Genomic DNA, 15455 nt, shown 5'->3' on the forward strand with positions numbered 1-15455 from the left:
TCAAGAAATATTTGTATTCAACATTTTTTTCTTTTCATATCAAATAATTTTAAAGATTTACCAAAAATTAACTTAATTGGTTTTTTAGCATTAACATTGCATGTAAGTGGAGATAGAGTACCATTCAAATTGTAAAAGCATGTGCTACTATCAAATTTTGATCCTTTTAATAGCTTTCGAATCTAGCTTCCCTTTAGAATGGCATATTATTCAATAATTTTTTTTTTATTCAACAATATATTGCTCCAATAATAAATTTAAAAAAAAAAGTCATAGAATTATTTTGGTGTAAAATTATTATCAATCAAAATAAAATTTACATCAAAGTAAAAAAAAATATTAATAAATATATCTATGACAAATTTTAACACTACTGACATCTTACAAAGCACAACATTCAAATATGAATTAAAATTATTCATTTTTAATAACACTACTCTAATTGTGAATGACATCTAAATATGACATTTCAATAACAGGGACCATCTCAATATGAAAATACTTATGCATTTTGAGACGGTCCCTATCTAATGCACACCCTTCACACACATATTGACCTATACATACATTTTCAATCATTCTTGTACATTACACTTTTTATGAAATCTTTCCACACTTACAATTTTTGATTGGATTTTACATATGAATTGAGAACTATATGTATTTCACTGTACAAAAATCGTAAAAATATTCAAAGTTTGTTCAAGGTATTGTTCTCGAATTTACCACAAACTATTTACTTCAAGGCAAGAGAAATAATTTGTTTGAATAATTGACAGGAATTTAAGTGAAAATGTTTAAAAAAAAAAAGGGTAAATAAACCTGTCATGAAAAATAAACTGTAATTAAACTGCTAAAAAATTCAACAACCATAAATTAAAACATGACTGCATTTTGAGGTACATGTAATATACATTTATCCATTTCAGAAAGACATCATTTATGAAAAAGTGAATATTTTAAGTACCATGTCCTTGTAATGCTTCTAGGAAATCTTTGAACGTTAAGTATGATAGGTAAGTATTCTAGTTTTTGTAGATTTTTAAATTATATATTGCAACTAAACATTAATCTAAAACTATTCAAAACTATAAAGTTCTAATTAGAATTGTAAATTCACTCATGTCTATAAAACTGTCAAATAACAAAAATAATTTTCATAAAATAATACAGTCAAAAAACATGATTTACATAGTAACGAAACTAGCAATGCACTTTCTGCTATGTTGAGTTATTCACTTTGCAGAATTTAGCTTGTTCGATCCATAGAATTTTGTTCGACTTCTTGTGTAGATGAAAAATGAAACATAGCAAGAAATTGCTCTTAAACTAGCAATTTCTGTGTATGTTTAAGATTTTCACTGTTCAGAATTTGCTTGTTCAGCTTCTTGCATTGATGGAGATTGATTTGATGATTTAAATAATTGATTTGTGGGTGTTTATGATGATAGTATGCTTACGTCTCTAGCACCTAAACAGCTTTGGCTTAATAATATGATCCTTGACAAGCGTCGCTCATTTATGTAAGAATTTACTCTAGTTCTCATCGCATCAATTTAGAATTCCATTTTAACAAGCCAATTGCCAGGCTAAAATGTAGAGTCCTTGACAATTGTTACTTTTGTACGAATATACTCTATTTCTTGTCATACCAATTTAGAATTCAACTTCAAGGAGCCATTTGCCTGGCTTCATTGTAGAGTCATTGGCAATTGTAACTCGTGCATGAATCTACTCTATGTCTTGTCATATCAAATTAGAGTTCAAATTCAACAAGCTGTTTTGCTTGATTTCATAGTAATGTCTCCTATGTACTAATTAACTTGATTTCCTGGTCACGGCAACCAAGAATTCAATAATCAACAAAACGCTTTTCCACATTTTTCAAATACCAGTAAATTGTTACTGTCATTACAAAACTGGAATTTTTCTTTCAAACAGCTATAGATGAAATTGTTCAAATTCTCACTGGCCGTCAGATAATTCAGATGGTTCATGAAAATGTATGCATAAACGATGTGTTATCACAAATCTCTATGACTAATTCTCTCTCTGTTAGCACTGGAAGTCTTGTTGTGTAATAGCATTTAAGTCTTTCATTAAACAATCTAAGTTCTCCATTTCTGCTGTTAATTCTTCAGTACTGGCTGACTTCTGCTGTGGAGAAAGCAGAAAATAAACGTTACAATATGCCTATGGTAAATGTACAAGCAGGTAATTTTCGAGGCCTTTAATAGCTGACTATATGTATGTCGTATGTGCTTTGAAAAAGCCATACAGTGACCTATAGCTGTTAATATTTGTGTCATTTGGTCTCTTGTTGAGAGTTGTCCCATTGGCTATCATACCACATCACCTTTTTATATTTAGTATTGTTCTTAATAACTTATTCCAAGTCTTGTTTAAAAGACTTTGTATCATCTGATAAATGTTGTTACACTAGCATACCATTTTCACTGAAATTTTGGTGAGTGTCTTTTTTTTTATGGTCCTTGGTGGCCTTGGGCTGTTTTCTGCACTTTGGTCAATTGTCTCTTTGACATATTCACCCTCTCCATTCTCAATTTTATGTTATATACAGTACTAAAGATTTTTTTCTAAGCTTAAATAACTGCTAATAGACCTCTTAAGTACTTTCTCATAAAAGATCAATAATGTGTCAATCAGCAAAAAATACAAAGAAAAGATACATTTATATATATGTGGCCTCTGGGATCACAATTATTGTCCAAAGTTTGGAAAAAACACTATCAAGACTCACTCCTTTAACAATGCTTTGCACTAAAATGTACCCCAACCCCCAATAAACAAGTTCCATGCACTCACCTGAAGTTCTCCCTCTGGTTCTTTCCCTGCTTTCAGTATTATATCAGGAGCTTTAGGTGGTGGTGGTGTGCTGATGACAGTCATTGTCCTAGGCTTGATTGGTACACTAGATATAGGTGTAGTCTTCTTATATGGAGACTGCTGAGGTTTCACTGTAAAAATACAAATACAAGAATTAAATTGACTTGAATTCAGAATTAACATTCTTTTCTGCAAATTAAACTCTTTCATTTCACATGTATTCACTGCAATATTCATGTTTTTCTTAATTCATATTTTAGAGTTGGTTGTGTTGGCTTGTCTTCCTTCATAGCAGGAAATTTTGTACATTATATTTTCTCAATTATCTGAAAATGGTCAACAACATAAATACTACTAAAAGATAACAGACTTGTAAAATCTACTGTATAAATGTATTAAGACAGGTGCTAAATAAGTATAGATGTTTATCAGCAAAATTCTGTACATCCTTTTAGAGTTTTTAAAAAATCACAATAATAAAACCACATTTTTTCCATTGTTCAACAGTTGCATTAATAAATCAGTCTTCACAGGCTTGTAAAATTGCTTTTGGGCCTCAACCACCTGTAAACATGACCTCTACAGTCTTTAGGCAAACAGAATCTAACTGAAAGTTTCCAAACGTTCAGCTTTGGGCCAGTAGATTTTAAAGTTGATCATGTAGACTGAAAAATGTATGCATTTTTTTTTTGGAATTTACAGTATGGAAATTTTTCTGTGAACCAACATTGTTCTTGATCTATTGCTTACAAATAAACAGGTGCTAATTTGAACATTCTCAGGTTTACATCCTTCTGCACCTGATATAAATCATTTAATGACTTTATAGTCCTTGTTCTTAGGTTTAAATCTACAATTTTATGATACCCCTACAAAGAGTTAAACTATAATCCTCCTACAAAAACTATATCCTACTGTGGATTCATTTATTTTTGTTGGAACCTACTTTCGTGGATTTGCCAAAGTGTGCATACAACCTGATAGAAATTTGTATTTCATTTTTAAGATTTAAATTCATGGTTCACTTGAACCCAAAAAATTAATGAAAATTGATATTCAACAAATTATAATGAATCCACAGTACGGTACATTGTTATTCTTTGTTAAAGTATCACTATTACATGTATCTACAAAGGAACATAAACTAAAACTAAAGGAAAAAGCCAGAAGCAAACTAAAAATGAAATAGAATGAAATATCTATGAGTCTATAAATAACTGGAGTTTAAGGTGTGTTTGTTTTGGTATAATAAAATGGTGTTTTGGGTGTGTTTGGTTTATAAGTTAAAAGAAAACAGACAAAAATTTGATAAAATAAATTTGATATAAATTAAAATTTGATTTATAAGAAACTTTTCATTTTAAAGTAGCAATTCTTCATTTAATCCTCTACTATATTAAGTTATATTAGGTTGATCTAAATGAAATAACTCCAATATGCTAATAAAGGGAAATAATTCTATCCTAAATATTATCATAAAAATTAATTAGCATATAGGACAATTCTAATGTTAGGAAATTACAAGAAACAACACATGTACTGCATGTTCATTTTGGGTTACTCAAAAAAGAAAAGCTGCAAGTTTGTTTTCAAACATTCTTCCAAATGCATATATTTCTGCCTGTTTTCATTACAGTTTAATTTATTCTTGCCTGTTTTCAACACAGTTGAATTTATTTTTGACTGTTTTCAACACAGTTGAATTTATTTTTGTCTGTTTTCAACACAGTTAATTAATTTCAAACATTCCATCACCACCTAAAGGTTATCATCTATAGGTAGATACATACCAATTTGATGTTTGGGGGTCAGGCCACCATGTTTATGTCCAAGAGGGGGTGGGGTTGGCACACTGAAACTTCTCATAGGATGCATGTTTCTGGGTAGACTTTTGTGATGGACCTCACAATGTCGAGGAAGACTTTTATGGCCATCGTTTATCCGTTTATCTGGAGTAACGATGGCCGTGGGTTGAGAACGTCCGGTAATGGACAGGGCTTCTGTGGAACGAGCTGAAAACATGGATTTCAGTTTTATAGACTTTTTTGAGGATGTTTTTTTTTCATTTTTCTTTGACAAATTCTTGTTGATCATATAAAGAATATTTTATTTAAATACTGGTACAGTACTCATTTCAATGCTTTTTAGCTTCCTGGATTCCTGAAGACATGTAACTCTACATGGACTGACTAGTCTTAGCTCATAATCCTATAAGATGCAAGCTTGCTTGAAAAGCTTCAAATGCTAGTTTTAAAAATTTTGGCATGGCCTGAAGGTGTTCAAACTACAAGGTCTGGAAGACAATCTAACATATTAATTTTTTACATTTAGTTACTGGTATATTAATTAACTGCATATCTGTTAAAAATTCAGAGATAGAAACTGTGAGCTAGTGCAAACTTATGATACCCCCTATAAGTTTAAAAACAAGAGGTTTATGAGCAAAAGTGAAAATATCCCGCAGCAGGACAGGGTATAGCATGCTCATTGAGAATGGGGTAAAAAAAGACAAAAATTCCTTAACATTATTTAAATTTTAATTGAATTAAGATTGGACAATTGTTACAAATCTGAAAATTGTACCACACTTTCTTACCCGCCATGTAAATTTTCTCAAAACCTTATAGGATCAACAAGAATTTGTGAAGTCTTTCAAATGATTGTGGATGAACAAATCAGTGTATGATTTAGATGCAATATGAATCTAAATGAAGAAAACCCAATAACTGTCATATTTGAAGGAACAAGTTTACAATTTTCTGTGTAAAGAAAACTTTGATATATATACCGGTTATACAATATGTTTAATTCTTAAAACATTTTCTAAAGTTTTGTTTTTACTCATAATAATGCAGCCCAATACAATAAGTACAAGTCATGCAAAATTGTCCAAATTAGCATAGATTGTTCATGAAATATTTTTTTTTGTGAATTTTTACATACTAAATGATACATTTTTTCCAAAATCTAAAGAATTGTTCAGCTTTAACTCTTTTCAAATATGACAGCAAACATGCATAACAACCATGCAATAAAAATGCAACATTTAAAATGAAATTAGGACCTCATTTGACTCAATTCAGTAAAAAATAAAAATATGATCTTAAATGATATAATGTGCTAAAAGCATTAACTAAACTTGGCAAAATGCAAAAAGAAATAATCAAGCTTTAATAATAAGCTTAAAATATGCATTGCAAAACAAAAACATTAAATATTTCATAGTCTTATGCGAGCATTTAGCAAACTTATTCACACAAATATTCAAACATTTTTATATTTTATAAAATTTTCAGCAAATACAAAGTTTTAAATATTTGAACTGGTAACTGTTGCATAATATTTTCAAAATACATGCCATAGCCAACTCTAGCAGGGTAGCAGTCTTCCATCATGTCGTTAGCACTGCTGAAATCATCTTCGTCCAAGGTACACAATTTATCTGTCAAAATACACAACATTGATACATGCAAAAACATGCTAGGAGGTAAAGGTCAAACAAAGGTCAAGAACGTGCAGGTATTGCAAAGCATACTTTAACTAGAATAATTCTAGCAAATTTATATTGTTATCGATTATATATTCACTGAATTTCTAAAGTATGCTTAACATATCTAATTAACGAACACTTAAATAACAATATTTACGAAAAAACTTTCACAAAAAATCTAAACATTTAAAGGAAAATTACAGAAATAAAGAAGTGCATTAAGGTCATACAAAATAATTATCTGGTTGTAAAATAAGTCTGATAGTGAGGGGGGACCTTTATTCTCAAGATTGGATTACTTATTTGAGACATTGTAAAACAACTTTTTTCAGAACTGGTAACACCATATTTTTTTTTAAAGGCTGTACATATAAAATGTTCTCAACATGCAGAAACAAGGAGCTGTTTGTATTTTCTGATACCCTATCATACCTCCACCATTGCCCTCCCCTTATATCTCATCCTACTATTTACTGAAATATAACTTACAATGATAATCTGTGGTCAGAAGGGGCACTGTTGAAAAATAAACAAAAAGACTTCGTTAAAACTAGTCTACAGATCAACAACATACACTAAACACAGTTGTGCTATAAATAACAGTTTTAATAATTATCAAAACTTGTAGAAAGTATACAGATTAAAAAGTTTGCTGTTTTGCTAAGTTAACTCTTAATGCAATGATTCAAGGATCTGAAAACACTCCACTCTACTTTCAGTTTAAAAATCTTTGGTGATCCTCTGTTTTTATGGTGACAAGACACACCATCATTAATTTGAAGGTGTAAATTTAATTAACTTAAGGATGTACTTTGCTAAGGTTTTAAAATTCGTGTCAAATGTTCGGACTCCTTGGTGTTTTTCCATACAATTCAAGGTAAAATATTTTGCCCCATAACACCCATTTATTTTTTCATATGAGACTGAATAGCTCATGAAATGTCATTTTCCAAAAATTTAGAAGATTCTTGATTTTCTTTCCATGTTTCAAGACCAAAATAATACCAATGCAAATATAAGGTAAAAGTCAGTCAGCCTTTTCCCGCATATTTAAATCTCAAATATCTCAAAAAGGAGGTCCATGACCTATCAATATGTTTAGCTTATCTTTATCCTTAATTGATGCTCTACCAGCTTATAGTATCGATTGTAATTTCTTAATTTTTAAAATTTTATCTAACCTCACCTTAGTACATCCTTAATTAAGTACAAAATGTAATATCTACAAGAACAGAGAGCAAGATGGAGTGTTTTCCGATCCTTGTAAGCAAAGCATGGAAACATGTTCACTATTTTAATCATGCTGAGTTCACACGTAATTCGAATTCATTTCACATTAACTAATTAGAATTAGTTTAATTCGCATTCGAAACATTTTACGTCCTAACGTCAATTCTAATTCGAATTACAATGCGCGTCAAATTCGCTTTACTGTCCAAACGACGTTAACTTTTACTTCGTATTGACAAAAGCATACTTCTAATGCGAATTAGATAATGCAATTAGCCAATTCCAATTCAATTCGAATTAAAAAAGAGGAGTGTGTGAACGCAAATAGCGAATTCGATTCGCATTTGATTTGAATTCAATTTGAATTAAACGTACGTGTGAACAAGGCATAAGACTGCTATGAATTTTGTTATTAGATTTGAAAAATAATTGAACCAGACAGTCTAATAGGTATCAGTGGCGGATCCAGCCATTTTAAAAAGGGGGGTTCCCAACCCAGAGTAAAGGGGGGGTTCCAACTATATGCACCCGTTCATTCAAATGCATTGATCGTCCAAAAAAAGGGAGGGGTTCCAACCCCCCCCCCCCCCGTAACCCCCCCTGGATCCGCCACTGGGTATAAATGACACTTATACTGAAAGAAATGAAAAACACAATGTGTATTGTTTTTATGGTTCATTTAACAAACAAGCAAACTTGAATTCACTGTACTTTATACACAATCAGTGTTAACCTGTAAAAACTACACACATTCAAACTTCAATAAATGCAAATTTTATGTATTTTTCAAACATTACAACAATAATGCATCAAGTCTTACAAACAGTGACTTCTATGGTGTTAACACTGCTACACAGCACATTGTAAAGTTGTGTAAAAACAAAACTGAAGCACATTCTGATTGGTTGCAATTTTTTCGTTCATGATAACATGCTCTAATAAATTCCACACGTGTAAGCATTATATTCATTCATCTGCAAATTACATGCAAATGAGATGAAATGAGTAGGACATCAACACTTAAGGTTTAAATGTATGTAATATGATGCTAAAATGATAAAATAAATTAAAATGATATCATTAATTATATTTGTATCTTCACAACCTTTTCATTTAAAAGATGGTGTGTTACACTTACCTGATTACCTCCCTTCGTTCGGTTTCCAAAGCCACAATTATATTTATACTTAGGTTATATTTAATAAAGGGAATTATTGCATAGTAATATAATATTTCCTACAGAAGGTAACCAAAATTTAGCGTGCAATAAATTCTAATATTGCACTAGTGCAATAATTCTTCAAAATTCATGATGTCATCAACAACAAAATCTTAGTTTAAACCAATATTATATTGCTATACAATACAAGGGTTATTGCATGAATATTGGGGAATATTGTCCCTTGTAGAACATATATCGCAAGCTCGTGCAATATAAAATTCTACTCGGGACAATATTTCCCAATATACATGCAATAACCCTATATTATCACTTCAGTTCCCACCTGTACTGCATGTTTGCATGCATTACATCTTATAAAGAAGATCATGGCTTTATGGCACATGCATTATTATTACAAATTGCTCATAAGTGCACCAAGTCTTACATCAGAACTAGGCAATTGTTTAGTCATACCAGATCAGGTTAAATCAATTGAGCATTACTTACATTTAAGCAGAAGCATGGTTTAGTTGTTTTTTACAACCATATTACCGACTTTTTGTACTTACTTGAAGAGGGCTGTGGCATATCCCCAGCATTCACTCTTGGTGTACTACTGTACTGCATATTGTATTGAGTCCTAGGGAACCCTGGTCTGGGATGACCTTGAGACTGGTTGTCCTGAGACATACCATTTGGGAGGGCTGTTACCATAGCAACTGCTGAAAACATTATTTAAATTGTTTTTGAAATCTATGATCTATAAATAATCTAAATACAGTGAACCCTGTCTTTACTGAACCTATTTTAGGGACTGAAGATTTTGTTAAGTTTTGGCAGATGTTAGGTTTATCAGCTTCACAACACATACAATTTAATATGACTGGGCTTAAGAACATGTTTGGTTTACCAAGGTCTTTGGTTTACGCAGATTTCATTCAGCAAGGTTTCACTAATAAAGCATCCAATATATGTGATAATTTATTTATTGTTCAAAAGTCACTAAGTGTCATATTACAGAACTTGAAATTCCTACATTTTAAAAATTTATTGTCAAACTTATATTCAATTTCTAGACCTTTCTTTAACTTAGATACTTAAACCATAGATAACTAATAAAACAAGGTCTGTGTTGGGGAATATAAAAGATACCTTTTATAATATAGACATACTCTAATCCTGCAATATGCATGTTATATTTTAACTGGACGGTAGGCAGTCTTTACTGATATTCTATAGTGTTTCTTTCTTTATTGTAATGTTACAACTCTACTTCAGAGTATGATGAAGGTTGGCACCTGTTTAAATGTTGTTTGAACCTGTCCTTATTCAGGAACCTGTCGTTCAGTGGTCATTGTTTGTTGATGTGGTTCATAAGTTTTTCTTGTTTCTCTTTTTTCATATAGATTAGACCCTTGGTTTTCCTGTTTTAAATGGTTTTAAACAGTTATTTTTTTGAAGCCCTTTATAACTTGCTGATGGTGTGAGCCAAAGCTCCATGCTAGAGAGCCTCCTTAAACCTACAGTGGTTCTCTTTTTTACTAATTGTGACTTGGATGGAGAGTTGTCTCATTGACACTCATACTACATCTTCTTACATTTATTTAATCAAATAACAGCAGTGTCACATTTCATGCCCACTTTCCTTTTATGAATATTGAATACTAACGTTCCCTCTGTGGACCTTGGGTGTCCACTGATATAGAAAGTTTGGATGGTTTGGATCTCATCATTCCTTGTGAACGACGAGGGAAACTGTCTTCACCACAGTAATATACATCGGAATCTGAAAAAATAATAAAAATTGGTGATCTCCCTTTTCGTTGTAAACATAGCAGATTTGATGAGACTGTCATACAAGTGAGAGGTTTAGCGTTATAAATCAAGGTTCAATCCTCGATTTTCTACATTTTAAAATGCCTGTACCTAGTCAAGATTATATGACAGTTGTTTTCTATTCGTTTAATGTGTTTTGTCATTTGATTTTGCTATTTTATAAGGGACTTTACGATTGAATTTTCCTCAGAGTTCAGTATTTTTTGTGATTTTACTTTTTATACAATATTCAGTGTTCAATATGATTTAACATACAATAAACAGGTATTAATTATGGTTATTTAATTAATACCCAATTCATTATGACATCATGCCATTGGTAACTTTGTTAGAGATAGAATGTGAATACAAATTGTACATTTAAAAAACAGAAACACATGGATGAAACAAAAACCCTTTCTGATTGCTTGTGAAATTCAATATTTATACACTCTTGGAAGTGGGTTTTAGATTTTAACATGCTTTCTACAGCTCCTTTTGGAAAGAATTTTTTATATTGCTGTGTATAGCTATCATAGCGAGACAACTATAAATGTTTCCAAACAGTAAACATGCTTCCTAAAACTTCTTTATAGATGGATTATTTGTTCATATTCCTAATATTTGAAGATAAGTATTGAATATTTTCAGAGTATAAACTTATCTACTTTATTCTACCATTTACATCTTAAAATAGAAATTATAACCTTCACATCTGCTTAATAATCTAACAATTGCATATAACATACTAGATTTATCAATATCAGGTCTGTATGGTGGCAGATTATCGTCAATGGATTTAGAATCCTGAGAATTCCGTCTCAGTGTACTCATCGTCAACATGGAGTCACTACGGTCAGGTTTGTTCAAGCTCTTTAATTCCATTGGATCATGGTGTATCCATAGGTCTGGAGGTTTTAAATCTTTCTGTCCTGGTTTTTTACTGGGAGACTGGGTTCCTTGTGGCCTTTAATGAAATAACATTATATATTAAATAATAGTAAGTGTAATTAATCTAGATGTTGTGGCTCTAAATATTTTCCTATTTTCATGAAAGGCTAGGTTTCTTGTTGGACTTTATAAAATCAAGTTAGGTTAACAAATCAAAATTGTAATACAAGGAAAGTGTATGCAAAATTAATAGAATATGATATTTCCTAGTATGCAGTTAACAGCGTTGACATAATAGTAAAAAGGCTAATGGCCTAAAAATTTTGCAAAAGTTTTCTTCAGTAGTCCACTTTAATGCTAAAATATTTATGCTTCATTGCAGAGTGGTACTGAAAAATGCAGGCAAGCCAATAAATGTAATTTCACTGGACTACAATAGCCATCTAGTACAAAATTGTTGAACACTTACGGTCTTTTCCCTCTTTCCCCATAATCCCTCCTCCTACAGAAAACAATGGCCACCACAATGATCACAACACAGAACACAGCTCCAACCACTGAAGCTATAATTATGATGATAATGTTTGTGGACAGTCCCCCTACTTTATCCTTCCCTTCATCTGCTTTATTTGGTTCTTGGCCTTCTGGTTGTACAGGAGCTGTAAATTAAAATATACACTGATAGGTAATGGTAGTTTTTTTTTTTTAATTTAGACTGTTATTGCTACAAATGTTTAAAATAAAGACTTAATGCAAGAAATTCTTAAAATTTAGACTGTTAATGCAAAAAATGTTTAAAAACAAGAAGTAATGTAACAGGATGCTGTTACGAAGTCTCCCAAACAAAGCTCCGATAACTCCCCATTCATATGGTCCCATGTTCATTTGATTTGATTTTTTGTCCCATACAAGAATATATATGGCTTACGAGTAGGGATCTCCACCATTTACAAGTTTTCAAACAGGAGGGGGTGGTGGTGACCCCAAGGGACTTTACCTACATTTCATTTGATTTGTTTTATTGTCCCCTACAAGAAAATATATGGTTTAGGGGTGGGGATCTGGACCGTTTACAAGATAATAGTACATACTCAAATTGAACGGGGTGGGGGTGACCCCCAGGAACTTCCATCTAATTTGATGTGATTCGTTTTATTGTCCCATACAAGAATATATATGGTTTAGGGGTGGGGATCTGGACCGTTTTCAAACAAGAGGGGTTGGGGTGACCCCCTAGGGACTTCCCTTTTATTTCATTTGATTTGTTTTATTGTCCCCTACAAGAATATATATGGTTTAGGGGTGGGGATCTGGACCGTTTACAAGTTTTCAAACAAGAGGGGGTGGGGTGACCCCCTAGGGACTTCCCATTTATTTCATTTGATTTGTTTTATTGTCCCCTACAAGAATATATATGGTTTAGGGGTGGGGATCTGGACTGTTTACAGGATAATAGGACATTCTCAAATTGAACGGGGTGGGGGTGACCCCCAGGAACTTCCATCTAATTACATGTGATTTGTTTCATTGTCCCATACAAGAATATATATGGTTTAGGGGTGGGGATCTGGACCGTTTACAAGTTTTCAAACAAGAGGGGGTGGGGTGACCCCCTAGGGACTTCTCTTTTATTTCATTTGATTTGTTTTATTGTCCCCTACAAGAATATATATGGTTTAGGGGTGGGGATCTGGACCGTTTACAAGTTTTCCAACAAGAGGGGGTGGGGTGACCCCCTAGGGACTTCCCTTTTATTTCATTTGATTTGTTTTATTGTCCCCTACAAGAATATATATGGTTTAGGGGTGGGGATCTGGACCGTTTACAAGATAATAGCACATTCTCAAATTGAAGGGGGTGGGGATGACCCCCAGGGCATCCCCCTATATTTCATGTGATTTATTTTATTGTCATATAATCATTTCTGAAGACTGCATGTATCTATCACTTGTAGTTTTCAAGTTATATTCATTTAAAAAATTTTGAAAATAAAATCCCATAGGTTTCTATAGTAAAACCCTCCCTGCTTTCTACCCCCCAAAACACCCCTTAATAGACCCCAATGCACAAACGAAAGATTGATGGCTCACCTAGACATATTAGTCTACCATTTTATGAAATCCTAAGTCAATCTGACAAGCGGTTTTGGAGAAACGCTGCGGACAAGTTCATTTTTTAAAGCGGCGGAAGAAGAAGAGGAAGAGGAAGAATAATAAAAACTAGAATTGCCATTGCAAGCAATAGCGGATGTCACCCTTCCCCTTATTGCCACTAAGCGGCAGCCATTTCAAACTTGTTTAACAGTAAATGCACAAATATGCATGGCTATTCATCTTTTTGTAAATTTTCAGTATATTCAGAGCATTTTAAAGTATTTCACATTTATACCGTTTCCATGGCAACGGCAGCCATTTTGAAAATTTCAAAGTCAAAAGTCTCATCTTAACTTGTCAGTTACCAATAATATCAAATTTCATTAAGTTAAAACCATTTTGAGAATTTTTGATATTTTTGCAGTTTCCACGGCAACCGTGACCATTTTGGAAATTCCAACTTCAAAAGTCATATCTAGACTAGACAGTTAACAATCATATCAAGTTTCATCAATTTTGAAGCATTCTGAAATTTTTGCTCCTGTATCCATGGTAACATAGTAGTTCCAATGATTATCAAAATTATTCAAAACCTGTATATAGTGGACAACTATATTGCATAAAAATTTGATGATTTTAAGTTCAAGCATACCAAAGTTATTCACCAAACCCGGAAGTTTTTGGAGCATATTGACCTTTTTGCATTGTTTCCATGGAAACGGCAGACATTTTGGAAATTCCAACGTCAAATTCCACATCTACCAAAGTTGCTCATCGTTATGCTAAAGTTTCAAAAAAATTGGAGCATTTCCATATTTTTGAAATTTTTGGTGTAGTTTCCATGGCAACATAGCAGTTCCAAAATGTGCCAAAATCATCCAAAACCAGTATATAGTGGGCACCTACATTGAATTAAAATCTAAAGATTTTAAGCTTAAGCATTCTCAAATAATTCAAGGAACTCCTAAATTATATTTTTTCACCATTTTTCCGTTTCCATGGTGATGGCAGCCATTTTTTAGTTCCAAAGTTGCACAGACTCTGGGGAGTCAGGGTTCCTTGTTATAGTGCAACATCATTCGGATTGGTACTTTTGGTTCTGAGAAAGCGGGCGGACAAATTAGGTGGAAGTATAATAATAATAATACAGAAAAAGAAACAGAGGAAAAGCAAAATGTCACCCGACATTGTCGATCGGGTGACATAATAACTAGATTTGTAATTGCTAGCAATAACGGATGGCACCCTTCCCCTCATTGCCAGGTGAGCGGCAGCCATTTTGAAAATTCCAAAGTCGAAGAATGCATTTACAGATGTCTAGTAACAGTTTTGCAAAGTTTCATTAAGTTTGAAGCATTTTGATATTTTTGCTGTTTCCATGGTTACGGCGGCCATTTTGAAAATTCCAACTTCAAAATGCAACTCCGCACATGTCAGTCACTATTCCTGTTAAGTTTCATCCAGTTTGCAGCACTTTATTTTTTTTTGGAAATTTTGAACATTTGTGCTGCAACCATGGTTACAGTAGATAATTCCAAAATTCTAAAAGCGTACATCTCATTGCCACATGTCATGTTATATATCAATACAGTTTCATTTACTTTGGTGCAATACTCTCTGAGAAAATGCTCATTTTATGCATTTTTCCATAGGGTCAATGCAAAACTTGGCCCCAGTTTCCATGACAACGGCGGCCATTTTGAACTATCCAAATATTGTCTTGACATCTTGGCATACTGGAGAACATTTTCATAAAGTTTCATCCAGTTGGATCTTATAACGAAAGAGTTAGAATTTTTGATATTTTAGCTGTTTCCATGGTAACGGCAGCCATTTTGAAAATTCCAAAGTCAAACTGGAAATCAGCACATGCCAGTCAACATTCCTGTGGAGTTTCTTCCAGTTTGGAACACTTTGTTTTTTTTTC

General features: G+C 32.5%; 1 protein-coding gene across 9 annotated transcripts in view; it reads right to left on the reverse strand.

The window, feature by feature from the left end:
* Nucleotides 1–261: 261 nt before the first annotated feature.
* The window catches only part of LOC143052197 (neogenin-like), an 86629-nt gene continuing 71435 nt past the window's right edge, over nt 262–15455 (reverse strand). For 2 of the 9 annotated variants that reach the window (XM_076225166.1, XM_076225163.1), the window contains exons 19-27: nt 11905–12094; nt 11294–11511; nt 10399–10515; nt 9299–9451; nt 6827–6853; nt 6206–6289; nt 4638–4859; nt 2827–2978; nt 262–2157 (exon numbers count right to left, since the gene is read on the reverse strand). In XM_076225166.1, coding sequence (XP_076081281.1) covers nt 2056–2157; nt 2827–2978; nt 4638–4859; nt 6206–6289; nt 6827–6853; nt 9299–9451; nt 10399–10515; nt 11294–11511; nt 11905–12094 — 1265 coding nt within the window. In that variant the 3' untranslated portion in view covers nt 262–2055. The remainder of the gene's footprint in view (nt 2158–2826; nt 2979–4637; nt 4860–6205; nt 6290–6826; nt 6854–9298; nt 9452–10398; nt 10516–11293; nt 11512–11904; nt 12095–15455) is intronic. The other 7 variants (XM_076225164.1, XM_076225168.1, XM_076225165.1 and 4 more) reach the window with 7 other exon arrangements.

This window comes from Mytilus galloprovincialis, chromosome 11, assembly GCF_965363235.1.
Source record: "Mytilus galloprovincialis chromosome 11, xbMytGall1.hap1.1, whole genome shotgun sequence".
NCBI classification, from domain to species: domain Eukaryota; kingdom Metazoa; phylum Mollusca; class Bivalvia; order Mytilida; family Mytilidae; genus Mytilus; species Mytilus galloprovincialis.